This window comes from Brachionichthys hirsutus, chromosome 1 (genome assembly GCF_040956055.1).
Source record: "Brachionichthys hirsutus isolate HB-005 chromosome 1, CSIRO-AGI_Bhir_v1, whole genome shotgun sequence".
Lineage (NCBI taxonomy): Eukaryota > Metazoa > Chordata > Actinopteri > Lophiiformes > Brachionichthyidae > Brachionichthys > Brachionichthys hirsutus.
The window spans coordinates 12,252,910-12,269,005 of NC_090897.1; the positions used below are offsets into that span (position 1 = coordinate 12,252,910).

General features: G+C 44.3%; 2 protein-coding genes across 3 annotated transcripts; one reads left to right on the forward strand and one right to left on the reverse strand.

The window, feature by feature from the left end:
• The first annotated feature begins 1,762 nt into the window (after positions 1-1,762).
• On the forward strand, positions 1,763-3,972 carry dtwd1 (DTW domain containing 1). Of its 2 annotated transcripts, none has more exons than XM_068750352.1 (5): positions 1,763-1,825; positions 2,264-2,581; positions 2,692-2,835; positions 3,322-3,610; positions 3,741-3,972. In XM_068750352.1, exons 2-5 carry the CDS (start codon positions 2,324-2,326, stop codon positions 3,968-3,970), a joined length of 921 nt encoding a protein of 306 aa, XP_068606453.1. In that variant the 5' UTR covers positions 1,763-1,825; positions 2,264-2,323; the 3' UTR covers positions 3,971-3,972. The 2 variants fall into 2 exon arrangements, with proteins under 2 accessions (XP_068606453.1, XP_068605703.1); XM_068749602.1 differs by having other exon boundaries at positions 2,692-2,829.
• A 550-nt stretch (positions 3,973-4,522) lies between these two features.
• Positions 4,523-15,295, reverse strand: LOC137903990 (NAD(P) transhydrogenase, mitochondrial-like). The gene is made up of 21 exons (XM_068748502.1): positions 15,166-15,295; positions 14,157-14,386; positions 12,937-13,136; positions 12,764-12,851; positions 12,577-12,665; positions 12,291-12,478; positions 11,573-11,706; positions 11,278-11,469; positions 10,686-10,836; positions 9,839-10,000; positions 9,635-9,745; positions 9,408-9,553; positions 8,981-9,176; positions 8,526-8,759; positions 7,994-8,154; positions 7,694-7,873; positions 7,468-7,627; positions 5,926-6,007; positions 5,208-5,326; positions 4,777-4,892; positions 4,523-4,674 (listed from the first exon to the last, which is right to left on the reverse strand). The coding sequence occupies exons 1-21, from the start codon at positions 15,293-15,295 to the stop codon at positions 4,528-4,530; spliced, it is 3,216 nt and encodes a 1,071-aa protein (XP_068604603.1). The 3' UTR covers positions 4,523-4,527.
• Positions 15,296-16,096: the final 801 nt, after the last annotated feature.

Below are 16,096 nucleotides of genomic sequence, written 5' to 3' on the forward strand. Positions count from 1 at the left end.
TTTTTTTTATGTTTTAATCAGTCATTTAATCTCTTGTCTCATAATCTTTGCAACTAAAATAAGACTAATTTTAGTCTATTTTAATGTTTACAATGGTGTGCTAGCTACGGGATGTTCTAATGACAGTAAGAAGCATAAAGATCTAAAGAAAACAGCACAAATTAAAAAAAAAAGTTCATTTCAGTTTGAGGGAATATAATTGCTATGGCCTGTGGGAGAAGAACCACTAAATGGTGTATTTAATCTTGGGTCCATACTGTAGCAGGAAGACAGGCTCCTCGTTCCTCATCGCTTAGCAACACTCAGCAACACTCAGCAACACACCATATCGTGATGACAGGTATGCTCATTTTGATTGTTATGGGTAATATTGATACATTTTGTTTTACTGCCATGATTCTGAAAGTAACGTGACACGCAGAACACATTTGGCAGATATCTCATCCTTTGGAATCTAATTTCACAGATACCGTAAGGCCTGACTCAAAGCACATCTGTTTGCAAGCAAAGCTGCATGCAATCTCTCCTTCATAAAATGTGTCACAGTTCAGGTGTCTTTCAAAACTAAATTAAAACAATCTGCTTTATACCACAGCAAGCGTATCTGGCTTTTAACAACTGCAGAGTCATATTTTAATCTAGATTTCCCTGTACTGACCCTCCAGGACCTGTCAGTTAACTGTAAAGTTCACTGATGTAATAAAAAAAATATCAGAATTAAGTTTCTGTTGTAGCAGACTAAAAACAAATCATTTGAATGAAATGCTCAATTTATTTCACTCACATTATTTCAATAGCTGCAAAAATATGAGACAACGATGCCAATTACAATATTCTGAACCAAAACAAGACCTTAATCAGTAGAAAATTCATCACTAACAGAAACTAAAGGTGTTAGATTAACTGGAAAGCTGGTTGACCAGAGGATTTCATACATGAATAAAAACTAAAATGTTGTGGTTTGTGGCAAGAATTTCAGCTGGCAGAGACTGTTTATGTCTATTCACTACTTTGGGATCTCACAAACATTGAGTTGGACCGACCGTTGACAGTCAGCCCCATGCAGTTGATTTGTACCAGCAAAGCTGCCCAAGAGATCTCTTATGGTAATGCAAACAACCACATCAGACACGCCTGGACACACAGATCCTGTTGAAACAGTAGAACACTGAGGGTAATTGTACACCTTTAGTTTTCATAAACAATTTTAAGCTTCTTATATTTTTGTTGAACCATTGTTGTTGTCTGCTTTAGTCCCCACTGATTAAGCTTTATGCTTTTCTTTAACCACTATTATGTGTTACTTTTCCTCTGATCTGTTTAAGTAATTTAGAATTGTTTTGTTGTTTTTGTAGCTCTTTATTCTGTCAGTGATGAGATTGAGTTTATTTGTTGTTGATAAATCTTATGCAGTTTTGTACACAGCCTTTTTTTACATAAATAAAAAAAATTGAAATTAAAACTTTGATTATCTTCACTGATCGAGTAACCCGATCATTTCCTGGTTATTTTTAGACCTCAGCCAGTACCACATTTAAAAAATAAATAAATACAGATAAATTAGCGAAGGGGAGATTTAGCCTCCCAAAAATTGAAGAAAAAAACAATAATAATCCAGAACTCATTATCATACAATATCTGCTCGGGTGTAACAACTTCCGTCAACACATATGTACAGCCAATCACAGTCTGATCCGTCTCCATACCACGTGACTCAAACCAAAGTCCTGCCAATCATATTAAGTTACGTCATAAAAAGGCGCAAGACCCCGCGTGCGTATTTGGTTCCACAACAACAGCGTGCAACCTAGCGTGGAAGCCAGAGGTTGCTAACTATTTGATAATCTATTGATTTCTGATTAATTTGGGAACAGCGAGGTCAGATTCGTCATTAATCTGTTAATCGCTAAACTGGTCGTCCACTGTTATTTACTGCGTTTCTGCACGTCGACAAACTACGTAGCCTGACATATGCTAAACCTATGCTATCAGTAGCTAGCTCCACCACCACGGCTAACTGTACTGTATGTAACCCAGTGCACCACTAGATCTCAGAGAGCAAGATGTTTAAAGACGCATAACGCTTTTGTATAAACGTTAGTCAACGTTCATGTGTACGGATCGTGTTTGAAACGGAATGACCTTTTTGAATGACAACTGCTGGATTGTTAAATTGCTTTTCCACATTACAGCAGTCCCTAATGTAAATCTTGCATTATTCCTGTCTGCTCATTTACACTTTGTTCTGTCATTGTCGTTCCAGCTGTGAAAGTGTGGGCCCACATACTCGAGCGCCACTTCGTCAACATTTATAGAGCCAAGCATGAGTAGCCTGGATCCAGCCCAGCATCTCCACGCTAGTTGCTGCGACAAAGCAACGACCCCTACTGATTCATCCGATGCGCGTGCGCTTGCCGAGCAGCCTCTCCAAGGTCTGAAGTTGAGGTCTCATGAAATACTTGAGAAAGCACAGAAGGAGGGCAGGTTGAAATGCTCTAAATGCGGCGGCTCAAGGATGTTCTTCTGCTACACGTGCTGCACATTAGTTGGTGTCGCCCCGGAAGAAATTCCTTTAGTAAAGGTAAGTAACTGTTTTGGAGAGGCCTCCAGCTGTGTTGTGTTGGGGCTTGCATGATCTATACATTTTGCACATTGTTGGGCCTGAATTTAACTATTTTATCTCCTATGAAGCTCCCTGTGAAAATAGACATCATCAAGCATCCCAATGAGACAGATGGAAAGAGCACTGCAATCCATGCCAAGATCCTCGCACCGAGTGATGTCACCATATACACTTACCCGTGCATACCTGACTTTGAAGAGGACGAGGTTAATGCTTTGGCATTTATGATTGAAACTCTGAGCACTTGCATAGCAATTATTCTTTATTATTGTTTATCGTACATATACCTGTCCAGATTTCTGAAGTATCACAGTTTGGTGCTTAGAACTAAATATTTAAAAAATGAAAGCTACCAATTTCACTTCTCTAAGGCTTCATGTTCAAGATATAGCATTTTCACCATTTTGAGCCATACCCCATGCAAATCACCTCATTTCATATTCTATCCATTGCATATATTAGGCATAATCATATGCTTCAATTTGAATTTCCTTACATATCAGTGGCATTTGTGCACAAGGCACTTTAGCTTATTGTCATGGATAGCTGCGGATTTTATTTTCTTGCCTTCTCATCTGTTAATTTATCATTCCTGTTTAGTGCTTCTGAAATCTATCCATGCAGAAATAGCAAACCCTTTTCCCTCGCTTGTATGTTGGGGCTTCAGTCTGGGTCTGTTGTATCTCCACCCATTCCAGGTGGTATTGGTGTTCCCTGGCCCAGGATCTGTGTCAGTCCAAGATATGCTGCAGTGTTTGCATGACCAGACTGAAAGCAAGTCACATTCCTCCTTTGAAGATCCTTGCTTCAAAAGGCTGAAGACTAAGGAAGTCTGTGGTGCCACACAGACTGCAGACGACCCGGAAACGGGGATTCCAGATGCAGAAAAGGGCCTTGTGTCGAGGGTGCATCCCCTACAGAGGGTGGTCTTTATTGACAGCACGTGGAACCAGACTAAAAAGATCAGCACCGACGAGAGACTTCAAGGTAATAATGAACGATTGCATTTGTGTAGCTTTCCAAAGAACTCTGGCGGACAGACTTATTTCAAGGTGTATTTATTCCCTCTGTAACACTACTTATAATCTTACTCCGCATGCTTTGTCTGGTGTCTCAGATTTGCTACGAGTTGAGCTGAGGACGAGGAAATCGTGTTTCTGGCGCCACCAGAAGGGCAAACCAGACACCTACCTCGCTACAATCGAGGCCATTTATTATTTCCTGAAGGACTTCCACCTGCACTGCCTTGCTCAAGAGTACAATGGAGAATACGATAACCTTCTCTTCTTCTACTCCTACCTGCACTCGGTGGTCAACAAAGCTAAGATCTCTGCTGGAAAATGCTGAGGACCTGAAATCAGTTTAAAAAGAAACTCATGAACTAGATTAAGAGTTCACACGAGTCCTAATGAGTCATTTTTTGGCAAGATACTTATTTTTTAAAATGATATTTGCAAAAAATATGCAATAAACCATGAAAAACATTTTGGGTGCACTTGAGTCACCCATAAATAAACTGAAACCAGAATGTTACTATGGAAACAAAGATTACTGTCCTTGTCTTGTTCAGATTGATGAAACCTCTTTGGATTAAATCAATATGACATGCATGTTTGAAACTGGAGTTTGGTGTGACTCAGGTTTAGATTATTTTAGGTCCTTTCTCTTTTCCCGGTTTACTCTGTTGAGGACACTGAGTAAAAACCCATCCTTTAAATCCGAACACGCCTTAAAAGCACATCAACTTCAGATGCATTTTATTTACAAAAAAACACATTTACAAGTTCCTTGTTATTTTCAAAAATATTCTGATTAAACTTCATTTGTGTAATAGAATCACATTTGTTGCAGACTCAGTTCTGTATGCTTCAACCGGCCTCTTGATGTCAACCTAAGGACGGTCACTAGTAGTAGGTCTCTCTGATCTTCGCCTGCAGGCTGTCGCATGTCTTCTTTGCGTCGCCCAACAACATTGATGTGTTGGGTTTGTAGAAAATGGGATTATCTACTGCAGCATAGCCAACGCCCAAGGTGCGCTTCATCACGATCACCTGTGGTCGAGTGTAAACGGAGTCAATGTTTGTAACACGAGGCAAAAAACTGTTAGTCATGTTATTGGCGCATAACAAATGTGATTTAAAAAACAAGCAAACCTGTTTGGACTTCCACACCTCCAGGACAGGCATTCCAGCAATTATGGAGTTGGGATCTTCTTGTGCAGCAGAATTCACTGTATCATTGGCTCCGATGACTAGTGTCAAGTCTGTCTCTGTGCACCACAAACATTTATACACAACACAGATGAGCGCCAAAAAAAACTACTCGCAAAACTACTGGGATCCTCACTGGTGTTGTGCGGCACCATTCTTATCTTCCTCCGTCATAAACAGAACCATGTGTCTGAGACTGAACGCCTGGTTGCTATGAAAACAAGGTTGTTGCCCTGATAACATGGCAACCTAAGACCAGACAACAGGCTGCTCTACGTGGAAGTCATGTGAGGATATGACCATTTATCTAATGCCATAGTCTTAAATCTTATTTAATCCCCACAGTTCTCTCTGCAAATCTTCTCCAAATTTACCTGGGAAGTCTTCGTTAATCTCATCCATCTCCAGGACCACGTCGTAGGGAACGCCAGCCTCGGCCAAGAGCACGTTCAGCTGGCCGGGCATACGACCGGCAACAGGATGGATCCCGAACCTGTTGCAAATGGACACAAAACATCATTGCTCATCAATATGATTGATTTGTATTGGAACGCCATGCCCTGCTCCTGGAGTTGTATAGACAACAATTGTATCAACCTTTTTCCAAACAAGCTCAGGTTTTTGTTGAGAGCAAAAGGAGAAAGACGGTGATGGAATATTCTTTATCTGCAGAGAACCTGATCTCTGCCGGTAGTTTATATTTCCGCAGAAAGACATGATTGTTGTGTCTCATTCCCAGGAGGTCAGATACAGACGACATCTTACTACTGCACCTTTGGCTCCATCGAGAAAGAACACAAGACTCAGAGCCGCCCACCTCCTGTAAAGCCCAAACCACCGTCCACATGACATTTCTTTATTACTCGGTTGCAAGTTCAAATGTTTGCTGTTCAGCTGAGTGGATGTAAAAAAAAAATCCTTTAAAGAAACTGGGCTTGAAAATAAGCTACATTTATTTCCATTTTCATGAGTCATTCATGAAAGATTTACAGTTAAGTACAACAAATGTGCTGAAATGTACTCGTTTCCTTTCCTTTGTTCCGTAAATCCTCCCTTCCGTCCCGTTTTTTTTTTTTTTTTTAGGAGATTCACCTGACAGCCTTGCCTTGCTCCTGCAGCATCTTCACCATGTCTGCAATCGGGTACTGAGCTTTTGCTGCACACAGACCCCAACCTGAACACACAAACAGAACATAAATAAATACAGCCTTAAAAAAAAATAATAGTTAATCTTGGGATATACAAATAATATTTAATATATCTTCTAATCCTGTCTGACCCTTTTATAATGCGATAACTTTTCCTATTCTGGTTTTGTGTGGCTTTTTTTCCCCTGCTGCCAAAAGGGTCACATTTTCACCTGACTGTCCATTTGTAGGTTTGTGAGGAGTATACAAAAACTACTGAATGTTACCAATCACACTTGGTAGGAGGAATGGTGTTGGGCTAGAACGGAAGGCAATAACTTTTGTTAAGGATCTGAAAAAGAGCCAATTGTATTTTTTGTTTTTTTCACTTCTCAGTGTTTTCTATAATTTCCATGGGAATAATGCATCGATCCCATATAAGAAAAAAAAATCTGTCAATGAGTACAAATTGGTACAGATCCAAATCCATCAGATTTAGATGCTTAGCTGTTAGAAAGCAGAGCAATGCAGTTACTCCTGCACTCATCCTTCTGTCTCACTCGTCCCCGTGTCTTCATACAAGTCTCTCCTCTGTGCTAAATCATGGATTCACTGATTGGAATATTTTCGCATATGTGGTGAGCATTTCGGTCTTCTGTGTGCAAAGATTTGCATCCAAGACCCTGGTGGCCAGGTACCTTGTCGAGTTCATCAAATACCCCCAATAGAGTTTTTGATTCCCCAGCCAGCCGGAGCTTTCAGTTCCCTCTCTGCTCTGCTTGGTTTTTGACAGTACACTTAGAGGTCTTCAGTCTGGAATCAACAGCTCGTGACTTTACACGGTTTGTCTAATCAGACCAGCATGTGAGACCACACAGCCGTCCTCTCATTGATTTGGAGCCACTGGGGAAACAACAGCGGTGTGCGCTTCCTCTCACACAGGCCATTCAACAAGTGGGGCCTCTTCTGACACTCGCATTAAACTTTGCTCTAAACTAACAAACAAGTGCCGACCATCACTTCATATACACAGCGCATGGGTGTCGCTTGAAGCAAGGTGGCTGTGGAATAACTCACTGCTCCCTCTTGTGTTTAAAATGCTTCAGCATAGAGTGCGTACCGATAACTCTCTGAACTCTTTTTTTTTTTTCCCAGGACTGCCGCCGCTTTCTGCCGGAGAAACCTTTGCTGCTGTGGGCACGTACAAGTGGTTTCTGGAAGGCTTCATTTGAACTATTTGAACCCACATAAAGCTGCATCGGCAGTTTAGATGGTTTTGTGGCGCTTTAGCGCAAATTTTGATGAGAAAAGGGTGGAGAAGAGTGAATAATTTGCATCAAAAGGCTCAACTATAGACTGGAGGCGTAGCTCGGGGCCGACTGTTTACTGCAAAGCATATAAAAATACATTCATTATTTTGACAGCTACAAAAAGAAAACGTCTTTGCAACTAACCCAATATCGTTAATTACGACTCAAATACCGGCAAGACACGGAATTGTGTGTACCTGGCGTGATGATTATGCTGTTGGCTTCTTTGATGATGTCGATGGTCTGGTCCGCGTTGACCTCAGTGTGCGTGCCAACGATCTCCATGGGCTTACCTCCAGCTGTGGAGGTGGTGCCATACCCACCCAGAATCACATTGGGCAGGGAGCGGTTCATAGCCTAGGAAGAGACGGGCAATAACTCAATAATTCCCTGGTGCTGCTGGGTATGAGCGTCTCTACTCACCACACACATGATGTAGGAGAGGATGCCGCCGGAGGAGCCGATCAGAGCTCCGACTATCGTCATCAGATTGTTGTCTAGTAAGAAGCCCTCGGCACAGAGCGCCCACCCAGAGTAGCTGTTCAACACGGTGATGACAACGGGCATGTCTGCACCCCCGATGGCTGCCGTCAAGGTCACACCCTAGTGGAGGTTACGCAGAAAAAAAGAAGAAAAAAAAAAAAAAAAGACATCTGAATCCACTCAAGCAAACCGGTCCCCAAAATGAGTTGCAATATTCACCCGTCAAGCTTTGATGCTCACCATAATAGTAGAAAGCCCAGAGACCCCCAGGAGGCAGCCCATTCCAGTATTGTAGCTAGTGCTGAGCATAAAGGGCACCATGCCCCCGACCGATGCTGCCATCAGACCGGCGTTTAACATGTGTCGTCCCGGCAACATGAGGGGGGCAGAATTCAGGATGCCTGAAATGATTCCCAGTCTTTTATAAAGCAAATGGAAACAATGTGAACACACTTTTCTCTTCAGCAGTGTCGAATGTCTTTTGATTACGGCGGCCTCCCAGTATCAGTCTAAGGGGTCCCCCCCCCCGCACAAATCAGGCAACAAGCCTCCACAAACCACAGCCACGCAACAAACAAATCACCAGTAAGATTCTCTTCATCAGTCACACGACAATGTTAAATGATGCCAACACATGAACACAACCCGAGTCAAGGCCTGGAATTGCAGCTCCAGAAGACTCAAAAAGCTCCGTTCATAAAGATATTAGAATATAAACGACATCGTCTGCAACCCCCCCCCCCCCCCCGACATCTATGGTGAAGGTACGCACCTTGAAGCTTGCCATACGCCACTAGCGAGCCGCTGAAGGTGACCCCTCCGATGTAGGTTCCCAGATAGGCCACGGTCTTGAGTACGCCGGCCGCTGGGTGAGCGTCCAAGTGGGGGAACTCAATCATGAACTCGGCAACACAGGTGAGAACAGCTGCCAGCCCCACCAGGCTGTGGAAGGCCGCCACGAGCTGCGGCAAGTCGGAGATTTCAATGCGCTTGGCAATAGTGAGACCTGGAGCCGGAATGTGAAGATCAGCCCAGAATTGTAAAAAACAAAAACACAAGACAGCTGTCAGTAAATCACTGCTTTATATCACGACACAACAACAGGCCAGACTTCTCACGCACCCTGGCTGTTTGAACACGAAAAGATCGAAGGAGGCAAAAACCTGTTTCTGCTAGGCTCTGTTGTGGAGCTAAAACTATGGCATCAATCACAGAGCCTCCACCTACCTAGTGTCCCCCCAGTGGCCATGGCCAGAGACATCTGAGACAGCAGCTCTGGCGAGGGTTTGAGGGCCCCGAGGGTGGCAGCGATGCCCCCCGCCACTCCCATCATGCCCAGGATGTTCCCCAAGCGACTGGTGCGCTGGGCTGAGAGACCTGCCAGGGCTCCGACACAACACAGTCCTGAAGCCAAGTAAATCATCTGGAGCCGCCGCCCCCCAAAAAAGGAAACACGCACGCATAAAAGTCACTTATTTTTCATGTCTGACATTTGTGAGCTCAAGCAAATCAAAGAGAACTGAGGGGGAGACATTTTATTATGCATCATTTGTGATTTAAGAACTTGGGGAAAGCCATTTAATGGATCTTAAGACAAATTCACCCAAATACTAAATCAATAAAATGCCCATACAAAGCCACAAAATCCCGTCACCTGCTCAATGTTGTATCCAGCGGCCACCGAGGCTCCATAGCCACCAACAAATGCAGCGCCGGGCAGTGCATACAGGTAGTTGTACTCAGGGGGGTCAGTCGGGCGCTTGAACATGTCCAACATCCTCTGAGTGATCAGAAAACCACCTGCGTAGAAACACAAAGACATTTGTCATTTGATCACACGGGCAACGATTATTCTTGCCGTTTGTGTCTTGAACGTCAAACCAGCAATGTTGATGGAGGAAATGAAAGCAGCAGCGAGAGCGAGACTCTCGGGCAGGGAGGAGGGTGCGAGACCTCCACCCATCAGCGCCAGACCTCCAACTGCTGTCAGTCCTGACCGAGAGGGCGTGAAAAATAGAAAGCGTTACGACCCGATGCCGCAGAAGACGCACGGAGCCCGTAACCATCCTACGGCGGACTCCCGACCTGAGATGGCATTCGTCACAGACATGAGGGGCGAGTGCAACGCGGGGGTCACTCCCCACACGGTGTGGTATCCCACAATCCCAGCCAAGCCAAAGGTCGTGACCATCTGAGTGAAGGCTGCATTTGGAGAAACGAGACCCAGAGCCAGACACGCGGACAAGCCTACGAGAGAGAGAGCAGTGTTTGTTGGTGTTCGCACGCCTGTGCACGGTTCATCGTGTATCACTGTAGTGGACAAACGGTCACAGTTTCAGCACTACTTCAGTCTTTTTTTTTTTTTTAAAGATTAAAGCAATGCCAACGATCTCCATATTTCCATCAACTTTGATGAAAATATTTTCTCAAAAACCTTGAGCGTCATTAAGAACTTGTGAGCTCCGGGCAACTACCGGTAATCTATCAGTGTTATTCTTGATCGAATAATAATTTCCTCAAGGTGATATTTTAAAAAAGATCAATTGTTCCCTTTCAATTTGATTATTTGAGATCAGCCGACAGTCTGAATTTAAAGATTCTCAGTGATGACAAGAGAAAGCAGGAGTTCCTGGCAACATCAAAATGTTTGCATTTATATGTTTTAAATGGAGAGCATTCATATAAAAAAAAAAAGATCATTGATTTCATCGCAGTCATGATCTATGATTTAAATTACTTTGTCAATTTTCAAATGCCCTGTAGGCTATAGTCAACCTTAAAATAGTCTTTTGACCATTTATTCAGTCATTTCCCACAGAATGGAGAAGAATAATCTCAAACCCTTTTAGAAGATCGCACGACGTTGCGTCACATATCGACTTCTAAATCGCATCCAAAGAACTCAAAGTGAACCTGTGCAGTCGTGCCTGACCTGACGTGTAGACGCCAGCGGAGGTCATGGTGCGTCTAAAGGGAGAAATCTCAGCCACTTTCTCCGCCTTCAACTCCGCAACCGTTTTCTGTTTCGCTGGGGGTGCGGGGGCTGCTTTTGGGAGAGGGGATGGGAACATATTCTCCCCTTCCTGGACACATCACAGAGCAGAGAGGACATCAACGGACTTTTGCGTGAGAAGGGCACATTAAGACTCGGGATCCCACAAGCCAATCGCAAACCAGTGGTTCTGAAAGATAAATCACCTTTTAAGGGATGAGAATAATTCTCAGTTTAACAAGGGGTAACCCGATATGTCCCTGTTGAGGTTGCATGCTTTCTCTCTGCCGTAAACAATGCGCCAGAGCCAAGGTTTGTGGAAAAGCACATTTTGAAGCATTCATAACATTCCTGCTGGAGTCCAGAATGAGCCAGTCCCAGCTGGGATTGGGCTTTTTAGCACTCATTTGGCGCCGTTATGCTAGCATGACAGGATCTGACAGCTCGTGCTGAGAGGGAGCGAGGGGATGCCAGCAGGGAACCGAGCTGCCAGAAGACAGTTAGCAATTAAATAAAATAAAAAAAAACACACCTTCATAACAAGAGTCCCGCGGATGACGTGGTCACTTGTCCCATAGTCAAATTCATCTGTGGGCTGATAGTGGAAGTATTCCTTGTCTGGGCTGATGCCCTTCAGCAGCTTCACTATGTTGTTCGAGTACAGAGTGCTGGACTGGTTGGCCATGCGGCTGGGCAGGTCCGTGTAGCCGATGTGCGTTACTCCCTGGTAGGAATGCACATCACGAGCACATTTTTCTACAGCGTTAGAAATGTAACAGGCACTCTCATTTCTTTATCGCTATTCTTTGGCCAGGAGAGAGCCTCACCTTATGGATACATAATTCTCCGGGCCGGGTGGTCTCAATGTTGCCCCCGGCCTCTGCTGCCAGATCAACTACCACAGAACCGTCCTTCATGGATTCCACAAACTCTCTCTTGATCAAGACGGGCGCCTGCTTCCCTGAAAGGGAACGTGAAGCAGGTGAGATTCAAATGATGGCTGTAAAACAGGTGGCAAATGTTATAGAAGCTCATGTCCTATTCCAATCCTGTCAACGTGTTCTTGTAGTTCACGGCAGAGACAGAGTCCTGTAGCCCCATCTAGTGCTCCTAATGCCATTTACAAGAATCCACTTTACCTGAGACTTAACCACCAATCAGAGCGCGCTTCACTATTATTACAAATAGCATTAGGAACACTAGATGGTGCTAAAGGTGTCCGATATTTTCAGATGATCTGTCTCATTCCTGTACTACCGTAGAAATATATATATACACACAAGGAATCAGCCGGCAGGTAGGACTGATGGGATTACCTTGCGCCAGCCATTAAAATACATTTCTAGGATGCAAAACCAAAATAATAATCTAGCACAGGATATAATGACCACGTCTCAGGTGCGTGGTAATCCATACTGGTCGCATCACTACACACATGCAAGGATCACAAGGCCGAGGAGTACTGTGATACATGCTACTGTTTGACTGTACTTGTACTCTAACATTCTATCTAATAAATATAGTCATCATTCCAGTGGGACGGACCTGGAATCAGCGCGGTGCTGATGAGAATGTCGACCTCTTTGCACTGTTTGGCAAAAAGGGCCATCTCAGCCTCGATGAACTCCTTGGACATCTCTTTGGCATAGCCTCCGACTCCCTCGCCAGATTCCTTGATGTTGACTTCCAAAGGCTCAACCCCGAATGACTTGAACTGTTCCAGGGCCGCTGGCCTAAACAGCCAATCGGGTCACGCTCAGAATCACGGCCATTGTCATCTGCAAGTGCGAGACACATTGTTGCCCCCCCCCCCCCCCCTTCCATCTTATACCTGGTGTCAAATCCTCTGACAATGGCTCCCATCGACTTGGCTGCCCCTGCCGCTGCCAAACCAGCCACTCCTCCCCCAATGACAAGGACCTGTGTGCAAGAGTCCATCAATGCACCGTTTTAGTTGGCGTTAAGCTGAAGAAGGCACAGAACCTTGGAGTTTAATCATTTTTTGCCTTGATATGTACCTTAGCTGGGGGAACCTTCCCTGCAGCTGTAATCTGACCGGTAAAGAACCTGCCAAAGTGGTTGGCAGCAAGAACCACAGCTTTGTACCTACAAAACAAATCCTCACGTCACATCGACTACGACTAGATACTCCCGAGCAGTGGAATCGGTTTCATTTATCCAGGTTCTGTACCCAGCGATGTTGGCCATGGAGCTAAGCGCATCATAGCCCTGTGCGATGGTGACCCTGGGAACCTGGTCCATGGCAAGCACAGTGCTCTGCCTCTCGGACAGCTTCTTCATCAACTCTGGGTTTTGTGCTGGATAGATGAAGCTCACCAAGGTGGATTTGGCCTTCAGGAGTTCTGCCTCAATCAAACTGGGGGCTCGGACCTACAGCAGGAAAGAGGGGTGTCACAATGGGTAGAACTACAGTAATAAGTAGAGCAGTCAGCAGGCCAATGAGCAGCTGGGTCATTCCTGGCTATTGGTGACTTTTCAGCGTTCCAACCTTTGTGAAGAAAAAAAAAATGAATTTCTTGTGTTTTTAAAATTGTATCAGTTAAATGACATATTGAACCTACAGGTACTTGTATTGGTAGAGCTCAAGCACTTAAATAAAAATTTGTATTAAGAAATGAACTGTGAAAGTTTATATACCTAACAGGATGGAATTTTTTTAACTAAATTAGCCATTGCTCTATGAAACAGCAAATTTATCTATCTGTCTCTCCAGACTTAAACAGTACATTAGTCTATAGATCAAACATCAAATATGGTTTACTTTCTTCATAATTTAAACTAACAGGGTGGAAATTTAAGAGTAGGACATACAGATTAACACCATAAAACTGGCAAAAAAAAAAAAGAAAAGAAAAAGGCAACAGATTGTTGACGCTCACATCAATTTGCTCCTTGAATTTCCCTCCTAAAGAGAGATTACACTTCCTGAACATGAGTTCATGGGAATTGTCGTTTTCTTCCATTCAGAAGGCTAAAAACCACAAACTAACAGGGTGGAACGGAATTTCGGGGACACTCAATAAAAATAATAACATTAATATATCCATTTATATATATTTATAATTAATGAGCTTTTAACTTGAAGTACACAATAATAAAGACATATTTGTACTTATTTATAATTATACTGCAAATGTTTCTCATTGACACTGTAAATTTGCTTTGGGGACATCATAAAAAGGCATGTATGTGCCTAAAAAGGTCATTAAAATTAAATTTTAAAAATGTATTACATGCATTATTTTGTGTCAATGTTACAAAGAAGACCTCAATCTGTAATAAAAGCCTTTCATTATAAACATGTGATTTATTTTAAGTAAGATATTAAGAGTCATTTCCTGGGGACGGAAACGTCACCAATGGCCAGGAATGACCCAGCTGTGTACGAACCTTGAGGACCAAGTCTGAGCCAAAGGCCCCATTGAAATCCGTGATGGTGGCTCCGGCATCTTTGTACTGCTGATCGGAAAACTGCGATTCCTGGCCAGCGCCACTCTCCACCTGCACCTGGAAGCCTTGTTTGACCAATGCTGCCACCCCGACAGGAGACAATGCCACGCGACGCTCATTCTGCAGAGTCTCCTTCGGAACGCCAACCACCAGGTCCTTGTATAGCACACCTGGACGCACAACGCAGCTGATCACGGATTCTGCAGTACCCAAACAGCCATGGGAGCAATTCATATCCTCTAAAAAAAAAAAAAAAACAATATGGGACATTTAGATCCTTTTATTATCCAAAGCCAATCAGGGAATTGATGCGTGGGTTGTGGCGTCGCCATAGTATGATTTGTGATATTGCTACATGTGACAGCGCGCCTGTATGGCCAAGACGGTGTGGCTGGGTCAGGTTACAAAATTCTCTCCACACGTGGTGAGGTGGCCTCGCCACCGTGGAGACATTATTAGCAGGTGATTGGCCTCAAGCCAAAGCACGCACACGCACACACACACACACACACACACACGAAACATTCACAAACACGCAGTGACCCGTGTCCTGCGAACATCGCTGCCTCCACAGACGAACGTCTGGAAACAGAACGTGCCTGACAGTAATTCAACTTTTACATTTCACCTTTAACTGACCTCTCATATGCCTTCTCAGGCCGGGGGCACCACAGCTTTCCCTGTTTTGGGAGCAGCGCTAGAAAGCTGCTGCAAGCAACAGTGAGACACAACCATATGTGACGTTTCCCCAGTCGTCTGGCCAGAAGACGCATGTCCCAGTGTGAAATGATGATATGCCATTATTCTAGGGCTAAATAAACTACACTAAACATCTGCAGACACAGAGGGAATCCAGGCCCGTGAAAGCACGCAGACCTCTGCTGCCATCTGGAGGGGAAATAAATGCTCTTAACCCAGAGTAATGCTCGTAAAAATTAACAGTTCCTACCGCCAGAGGCCTTTTGGTCCCATAATGCAGGGAATGTCTTGAAACTCCTCCTTCCTGGGATCCTCTGGCAAAATCCTCGATGACACAAAACGAATGAAGAGCTGGAGATGCGGTGCAGGAGGGTCGACATGGTCTCTGAACGTCCGTCCTGGGAGCCCCTCTATAGCTCTTAAACGTAAACACAGACAAATAGAGGTAGTTCCTCAACAGACAGAGTAACCCCCCCCCCCCCCCCCCAGTCCTGCAAAGTGCAGCGACACTACAGCTCTGCAGGACAGGACAGATCTGATTACAGTTTGATTACACTCTCGGGTCTGGAAGCAGCACAAAGGGAGAACTGCGCCAAGTCGAAGCAGGGTCAACCAGTCAGAGACCCAATGTCCGGTGCTTGAGGGGACAGCTCGGGACACTGTCCCTGCTCGTCCCCCCAGAAACACTCAGTTATCATAAAACAGACGCGACTGTGGGAACCTGCGGCTGTTCGGCGAGGCCATTTCTCTCAAATCATGCGTTTCCTGCGACGCAACGTTTATTCATTCACTGAATGACAAGTCAATCTGCGTCCTTCACGTTTCCCCAATTCATTCACAAACCCGGTTAGTTTTTAGATTGTGTAATTATTCACAGACTTGCCTTTCAGATTTCCAGAAAGGGCAGGTTCAACTTCCCCTCAGCAGGACGCGAGCAGACGGACAGACGACCTTCCGCAGTGTGGATACCGCTGCGGCGCTATTTATGTATAAATAGCGTCACATGTGACCTCAAGTCTTTTCACCCTTTAACCAGATAAAGTCCCTGCAAACGCTACTCGAAACTGTACCGAACAAAATAAAGACTTCGTAAACGAGTTTTCAGAAACGGTTACTATTTTATTTTTAATGTGTCTATATGTGCAGTCTTTTGGTGCTTTTATGCAGCTCTAACAATACAA

Excerpts from the sequence above, each read along its gene's own strand:
- dtwd1 (XM_068750352.1), top strand. The coding sequence starts at position 2,324 with ATGAGTAGCCTGGATCCAGCCCAGCATCTCCACGCTAGTTGCTGCGAC. Across the intron at positions 2,582-2,691 it reads AAGAAATTCCTTTAGTAAAG|CTCCCTGTGAAAATAGACAT; the intron begins GTAAGTAACTGT and ends TCTCCTATGAAG. Across the intron at positions 2,836-3,321 it reads TTGAAGAGGACGAGGTTAAT|GTGGTATTGGTGTTCCCTGG; the intron begins GCTTTGGCATTT and ends CACCCATTCCAG.
- LOC137903990 (XM_068748502.1), bottom strand. The coding sequence starts at position 15,295 with ATGTCGACCCTCCTGCACCGCATCTCCAGCTCTTCATTCGTTTTGTGT. Across the intron at positions 8,760-8,980 it reads GGCCACTGGGGGGACACTAG|GTCTCACTATTGCCAAGCGC; the intron begins GTAGGTGGAGGC and ends TTCCGGCTCCAG. Across the intron at positions 7,628-7,693 it reads TCTCCTACATCATGTGTGTG|GCTATGAACCGCTCCCTGCC; the intron begins GTGAGTAGAGAC and ends GTCTCTTCCTAG.